The 8,081-nt window shown below is 42.8% G+C and overlaps 1 protein-coding gene across 1 annotated transcript; it reads left to right on the top strand.

Annotated features, from left to right (window-relative positions):
• On the top strand, positions 1 to 4,055 carry snx10a (sorting nexin 10a). The gene is made up of 7 exons (XM_034599877.1): positions 1 to 298; positions 2,062 to 2,107; positions 2,225 to 2,311; positions 2,412 to 2,512; positions 2,951 to 3,049; positions 3,201 to 3,395; positions 3,480 to 4,055. The coding sequence occupies exons 2-7, from the start codon at positions 2,075 to 2,077 to the stop codon at positions 3,553 to 3,555; spliced, it is 591 nt and encodes a 196-aa protein (XP_034455768.1). The 5' UTR covers positions 1 to 298; positions 2,062 to 2,074; the 3' UTR covers positions 3,556 to 4,055.
• The last annotated feature ends 4,026 nt before the right edge of the window (positions 4,056 to 8,081 follow it).

Genomic DNA, 8,081 nt, shown 5'->3' on the forward strand with positions numbered 1-8,081 from the left:
TCGAAGCTGCACGCCACACGAATTCGACCACGCGGGACGTCAGGTCGATTTCTTGTCCGCGTAGAAAGCAATTTTTTTTTCAGTAATATTCATTTAACTATATTTATTTCAACGCCACAGTTTTATTCCGAGTGAGTTTTATTGCGCCGCGACGTGCAGCAGCAGCAGCAGCGTGTTGAGCGGGAGGTCACAGCGTGTCCGTGCAGCTCCGTCCACACCAAACCAGGCCGAGCTGAGACCGAGGAGCCGCAGCCCTGCTCCGCGGCACTGAGCTCCGGAGGTACCCGGAGGGGGAAAGGTAGGACCGAGCGGCGGCTTCAAGGAAACATGGAGGGGGGGGAAATGCTTTATTCCTTATAATTACTCGTGTTGACTTTTTGATTCATTTTATTAGGCTGTAGTTTGTTTTCGTCTCTTGAGGTTCTGATAAACTTCAGGAACTCATGATTGTTGTTTGTTTGTCGTGATCATGAACAAAACACGTTTTTTCTAATTCGCTTCGAATGAAGTTTGAATTGAACCTCTGAGTTTCTCCGGGTTATTTATATGTATAATGTAGCCGTCAGGAGGGTTGCAGATGGAACACGGATCAGAATCCGCTTTGTTTGGCCATGTTTGTGTTAACACGCCGGGAATTTGGCTCTCCGATTTTACACTGCGCTCATATGGATGTTTGCATACTTCTTGCTCAACAACACAAATAAGTTTTTAAAAAAAAGGTACAATAATACTTAAGTTGTGGTGGATGATGTGGACTGTACTGTATCAAATGGCATGTGAAAAGCAAGTAGGAGAATATGCAATATTTCGTGAGTATATGCACACAATTCAACTGAACAAGTTCCATTAAAGTAGTACAATGTGATAAAGTACGAATACTGTGTAAAAATGTGGACAGGGGGATGGATATGAACATTATATGCTATACACACGTGTATATATATATATATATTTTCAGCATGCAGGATTAATATTGACAATGCAGTGAGGAGGATATTTATTGACAGTGATGATGATCATCTCATACGTGTCATAAACTGTGCATATGCTGTTTAAGTTCAGTCACTGGTGGAAAAAGGGACTACATAGCTGCTGTGGCTTGTGCTGACATCAATGCCTTGTTGTTATGATGAGGATTTTTTTTTTTTTTTTTGTTCATAAGATTTATTTCACCAACTGGTGTAATTGCAGCCCAAAGCAGTTGGTAATATTGCGAAACATGGTGGCCAGAAATGAATGAGTTGCTTATGTTTATAAGGTACTTGCAGCATTCTGTTGACCTCATTTGGCTACAGGAGATTATGTGGAACCTATTGATTCCTGTAAACAGCACAGCATTTTTTTTTCGAGCCCAGCACCTGGTAAATCACTGCAAAGCAGCTGCCATGAAACCAACACTGACATGTACAAGAAGAAGCACTCTGCAGGACAGCTTATTATGAGATGTGTTTTCATGTGATTTTTATTTATTTATTTTTTTTGTGATGTGTCCATGGGGTTCGGTTCAGAGTCTCTGTGTAATCTCCAGGACTTTGTCACCGCACAATGATTTGGACCTAAAGCTTGTAAATGCCATTGTATCTGTTTTGCAGTGTGACTAGTCATATGAGCCAATGTGTCGCTGAAGCCTTTAGATATGCATGTCATGTGAGCTCAGCGACTGGGTGTAAAGAGCGGACTGTAGAGTCCTGTAGACTATAGAGGGCTTTCTCATCATTTGTGTGAATGTGTTTAAACAAGATTTCCTCGCAGGAAAAATCCTTGTTTGCCCTTTGTTCCCCTTAATGCTCCGTCAGCTCCAAATGTTTGTACTTTTGAGTCTTAAGAGTATTAATTGCCAACTAGGCTGCAGCTTTACATAACTAATCTTGCATTGAAACAATGAGCTTTGGCTGTTCTCTGGTAATAAAAATGTATCCTGATTGTTGAAATGGCGTGTGGCCATTTGCCAGCACGGGCTGTAGGATATTTAATTTTTTAAAGCTAAAATAAGAGGATTATACGTTGCAACAGATCCTGATCGTTCTATTCAACTGACACTTTGTTTCTGTTTACTTCCAGGTGTGTGCCAATTATGGACAGTATGCTAGAGAATCTCTCAAAAGCTGTAAGTGGCCAAGCGTGCTCCATCACACTGCACACCCACGAGTCAATCAGAGATGACCTGCTGTTGAGAAATTGACGTTTAAAACCTGGATGCATCTGTGATTTTTGAATCTTGTAGGAGTTTATCAGCATTTGTGTTCGAGATCCAAGGCTCCATAAAGACGACCTCTGGCACAAGCATGCAGACTACGAGATCTGTTTAGATGTAAGTGCCACCTTTAAGGGGGGGGGGTGGTGTGACGCTTTAACTTCTGCTTAATTTCGTCTTTGAGTTTGTGCTTAACATCTGTGTTTCTCTCTTGCAGACCAATAGCATGTGTTTTCGAAAGAAGACCTCCTGTGTGAGACGGCGTTACAGTGAATTTGTTTGGCTGCGTCAGTGCCTGGAACAGAATGCTCTGATCATGTATGTTCATACCCGCACATGTTAATAAAACCAGTTCACAGTTAATTAGTCCTGCCATAAAATCAACTTTTCATAATGTTGTATTGATGTTGTTTTATGGAGGTGTTGATTCAACCTTGTATGTCAATAACTTTGAACTCTCTTGCCTTTTAAAAAAAAAAAAAAAAAAAAAAAGATGTCACAATTGAATAAACAGCCTCAAATGATCAAGTTGAATCAACACCTCAATAAAACACAAACTAAACCTTATAAACATAATAATTGTAGGATATCTTGCAGGACTGTTATATTAAACTGCTTTAGTTTTTGCCATTTGTACCTAAATAAACTTGTGAATTGCATGACATCGACCATTAATGCGATTTCCATTGTATATAACTTGAATTAAGCATGCAAAGTGGATTTTCTTAGATTTTTTTCTCTTATATTCTTGTCCAGAGAATTACCCAAGTTGCCACCGTGGAACCCTTTCTTCAGTCTGAAGAACACGGAACAGGTGTCGCAGAGAATGAAGGGCCTAAAAGAGTTTTTGGAAAGGTGAGTAACTCAACCTGTAGTTATGGAGGTTATGTTTTCATCTGCATTTGTTTCTCTGTTAGTTAAGAACCTTACACAAAAACTGCTTGACTCTAACAGTCTTTTGTCTTAGTTTTCTGTTTGGCATTGTCTCATATCCTCTCTTCTCTAGCGTTCTTCACACACCATTGTTGTTATCAGACAGTCGGCTCCATCTGTTCCTCCAGTCGGACCTCAGGATCACAAAGATCGAAAGGTGTGCCCTCGGTAAGACTAGGTACACGGTGGCCGAAGCCATACAGTGTTCCAACAGGCATTACATTGGTAGAGTAGTGAACAAGGGCTCCTGTGACTCCGACTGCGAAAGGTATGTGCTTTGACCTGCATTATATATCAATTCCCTGTCTGGAACTCTTGAGTTGACCCTTTCACCCCTCTTTTCTGACTGCAGCTCTTCATCGTCGGGTCTGGGACGAAGTGTGGACACTACAACGAGATGTAGCCCAGTCCCCTTATTCGGGTCCTGACAGCGACCCAGAGCTTTTCATGACTAAATCCGTGTGGTGGGCACTTCTGAAAAGCAGCTGGTGCACTGCAGTTGTACTTCTTTCTTCTTTGGACGTACACCATCAATGTATAAACCTGTTTGTGACTCTCTGTGAAGTTCTCCCTAGGTCGACTTCCAAAGAGCAAAAAAACTTTTACTTTTGTTAACTCCATGAATCCCCCTATATGTTTGTTTTAACCATTAGGTTTATTTTTCTCTTAAAGCCGTACCTTATTCATTTGAGTATAATTGCACATTTGAATTTGTCAATGTGTGTATTTGAAAAAAATATTCATGTTTTTAAAAAATTGATTGTACTTTTGTTACACGACTTCTTAAATATTTCCTATGTATATATTTTTATCAGCACTGTAGCGAGGGATGTTTTCAATTGCAGACAGGTTTGGGTTTTTTTTTAGTAAAATATTTGAGAAATTTTATGATTTGTTGTTGGATGAATAAACTTTTTGAAGAAACGCAGAACTGTGTCTTACACTGTTATACGCCAGTACTTAACTTTTCTTCAGCTCTAGTCAAATTTCTACATATAGTGGGACTAATGTAGGATTATTTTATCTTAACCTGAGACATGCAGCTTGATGAGTTAGTGCTGCCACGCACTGCTTCAACAGCCCAGTAGAGGGAGTGAGGACATCATAGGACCTTGAGCTCCTGAACGTACAGCAGCGGGATGTTGGTCCATTCTGACAAAGTTGCTTCTCATTTTTTGCACTGTGGGGCATGTGGATGTTATTGATGTACTTAATTTTAAAAGATTGGTTTATTACGCATCTTAAAAATTAATTGTCGTCGTACTGAGTCCGTCTACAATTCACTGTCATGCACTGCAACTGCATTTTAAGACTGGCTTGGTTAAAATTCAAAATATCAGATGATACTGGTTATGTTCCCATCAGTCATGATGCACTCTTGTGTACTATGTTATCACAAGTGCACAAAACTGTCCATGTGCCTTTTATACAACAGGAAAACACAGGCCCATACCAACCTTTACATTAAGTGGCCACTTTATTAGGTAAAGCTCAACTGTAAATTTGACTTATAAAGATGATCATCAGTACTGATACAAAAAGGGAAATGAATCGTGAAAAAATGTCAAAGCCTTTATTAGTGGCTAATTCATGGCAAGGATTAAAATGATAACACACATGCTGTCATTGGGATGACTATCCTGACCTGAAGAATGAACAATACTTACATAGGCCTGGGATACATCAGTAAGTGACATTGTAGCTCATTAACATAATAGACAGTGCAGGTGACTCAGATTGGAGGTAAATAACCTTCACATTTTTTACTCTACCATGTTTAGCCATTGGGTATTTATCTTTAAAAGTCCTGAGGCACCAACATGTTCAGACAAAACAGCTCAACTGGAAATTTGACCTTTTATAAAGATAATATTGTTCAGAACTGTTGTCAGTCCACATTATTTATTTCTGTTGTAATTTTCAGTGGTGTTGAACTGGACCTTTAAATTGATGAGATTAGGCTGTGATATTGTCATCTGGACTCTCTCTTGCTACTGGGGACAGTTGTTAATGTCCCATATCTAGTAGATATAAGTGTCTTCAGGACTTTGATATTGACAAGAAGTCGTCCAGCACTGGTCACATTTCAGCCCTGTCACAGCTTTCCCTGGTGAGACGGACTAATTAAAGAAAGACAGCAAATTAATTTAACTATTACAGACTGCTCCAGGGAATCAGCTGAGGGAAACAAGACAGCATCAAACTGCAGTGTGTGTGTGTGTGTGTGTGTGTGGATGGAGGGGGGCAGTGCACGAGTGCCGGACAGGCCTGTAAATTGAAAGCTGATGAAAGAAGCAAAGACTCATTAAAGGAGACAGCAGCTGCCCCTCCACCCTAAACCGCTGGAGTGACGTGGGCCGGCCCAGCAGTAAACCTGGCCCGTCCCACGTCTGTCTGTCCTCTTCCGTCCGTCCCCTGGATGGTGCTGTCTCCCTGTGCCGCACGAGCCATAATGAAGCTGTCAGGGACTTCACAGCTCAGCCGCCCAGCTGTATTCATATGGCAAACACACACTCCAGATACATACATAGCCACACACAGTGTATGAAAACACACTGACAGCTGTGACCACAAACACACACACACACACAGTACATACCCTGGTGGCAAAGCTGTAGATGAATGACCACTTTCTCTTTTCCTCATCCTCTGTCATTTTCCGAGTCCCACTGGTTTGTGGTTGCCGCTCTCCATCTCTGTTTTGCTGTTAAGGTTGACCTTATCACCACATCCCCCTGACAGGCGAACAGCACGACACAAACACACACACACACACACACACACACACACGCACACATGCATTGTTTGGTTGGGAGCCAGTCAATTTCTTCTGACAAAATGAAACGCTGTGGCAAACACACACATCTGCCTTTTGTCTCTTGCAGGGGCGAGAGCGTCTCACATTTGGATATTGAGTATTCACAGTACATGTCTATTTCAGCTCGGTAATTTATAACTCAATTTCCAGTGTGCATCGATGCGCTTCATACCTCCAAAACACCAAACAGAGCCCAAACCCAATTGTATTTCAAAGCAATTAGGGTGTCCAGTGAGTTGTGAACGGGCCACGTTGCGGTGGCTCTGGGCCCGTGTGATATTTTTAATTGTTCATTTTCTGTCACGTTCGTCAACTCCGGCGCTTTCGGACAGGTGACCGAGCTCCCGCGGGCGACACATAAAACGGGCTGAGAGCACATCCTCCGCTTTTTGATGCAGCACAGTGGACGGCCGTTTTTATGCGCGAGGGGGAAAGGTTCCCGCCGTATGTGATGAGTTAAATGACGAGATCTTATATCATATTTACAGCTGTTTTACGGCCGGGACTCTTTCTAATGCGTTTCGATATATGTGGCGGCCATCAATATTAGCATTAGTTTATGGGTCTAAATTATTAGCCCATTTAGAGTTTCACCTGAAGCCACTGCAGGGAATGACTTCACCTCCTTCACCCTGCAAAAGCCAACAATAGCAAAATCCATATGAGCAATTAGCCTGTGTAGCTCTCAACCTGCCTGTGTGCTTATTTTGTGTCTTCCCATCACTCTTCCTCTTTACACTCTTTCAATTTCAAGTTTCTTCTCTTTCTCTCTCGCTCTCTCTCTGTAGGTTGCTACATTAATTAGCTGTTGTCTTTTTGTAGTTGGGTGTTTATTCTTGCTGACACTGCAGGCCGGGCTCACTGGATCTCAGCTGTCGTGGCTGTTGAGGAAGGAGGCCTGTGTCTCGACCTCACCGCCGGCTCCCCTTCGTCTCTACTCCATCTTTTTTTTTTTCTTTGCACCAGGCGAGGCGCTGGTGGGGGGGGTCAAAGGTTATGACTTACATTGTATTTGTGATTATTGCCTCTAAAGTGCTATTGCACAGTGCATCATTAAAAGTCAATGCGTCTTACTCTCCCTACGCCACCCCACCTTTGCACACCTAAAACACACACACACACACACACACACACACTCATGCACGCACACAGTCATTTTGCACGCACTTTGCACATCACCAGCCATTTAACAGCTAAAATACGACCCGTGCGTAGATAAATGTCACAGGGCCATCTATCTGCGAGTGTTAAAAGTTGGCTAATGGAGATGACATATTAGCGGCCCAAATGACTGCCATAAAAACTCCCACCATACCTTGCAGTGCCGCCCGGCCACTGTGACTGCAACAGGATACGGCACTGGCACTGCAACTATCCGTCTGCAGAAAGACGCGGAGGGGAATGGAGGGGTGATGTCATGCAGGATGGAGTTCTTTTGATTCAATAAATTCTCTGGGGTTCAGTTCTCTGAAGAAACGATCAGGGGATAACGACCGAGAGTTAAATGTAGCATATTTACTGAGGGCTGCAGAGAGTAATTCTGTATTTCACACACTCTATATAACACTGTAATGATAATGACCTTTCACCTTTGACCTTTCGCAGAACACTTGGCTAGAAATTATGAGCCGGGTCGGCCTTGTGTCGATGTTTGAGCACGTCAATATCGCAGAGCTTTACAATCAATATCCTGCTCCAATCCATATGTGAAGATCCTCCACAGGTATGTGCTCACCTCCTCTCCTCCTCCTCCTCCTTCATCACTCCTATCTCTTTATTAATTACCCTTCTCTATCCATGCGTGTCTTTCCCTCTCTGAGTGAATGGAGCAGTTGTAATTGCTTCTCTCTGGAGCAGTTAGAAGCAGCACAAAGGAACCGTATAGGAACCACATTTGCATTCAAGATGAGCCGAGATGGAGGGGAGGGAGGGAGCAGTGCCCTCCTGCCCTATACTGAGCAGCTCCACTCACACTCTTTCTCTCTCCCTCGTTCTCTCCTTCCCTCCCTTCGTCTCTCATCCATTGTCTCTCCTCTCTCCATCCTTCCCTCCCTCCCCTCTATATCTACTCCCACCACCTCCACCTCCTCCCTCTCGCAGCGTGGCTCCCCTTGCATTGTCTTTCCAGAGAGTTCC

The sequence above is a fragment of the Hippoglossus hippoglossus genome, chromosome 11 (assembly GCF_009819705.1).
Source record: "Hippoglossus hippoglossus isolate fHipHip1 chromosome 11, fHipHip1.pri, whole genome shotgun sequence".
Classification (NCBI taxonomy): Eukaryota; Metazoa; Chordata; class Actinopteri; order Pleuronectiformes; family Pleuronectidae; genus Hippoglossus; species Hippoglossus hippoglossus.

What these genes read in the sequence shown, in the direction of transcription:
- snx10a (XM_034599877.1), top strand. Translation starts at nt 2,075, where the DNA reads ATGGACAGTATGCTAGAGAATCTCTCAAAAGCT. An exon ending in TAGAGAATCTCTCAAAAGCT is followed by an intron (nt 2,108 to 2,224) that starts GTAAGTGGCCAA and finishes TGAATCTTGTAG; the next exon opens with GAGTTTATCAGCATTTGTGT. An exon ending in CTAAAAGAGTTTTTGGAAAG is followed by an intron (nt 3,050 to 3,200) that starts GTGAGTAACTCA and finishes TCTCTTCTCTAG; the next exon opens with CGTTCTTCACACACCATTGT.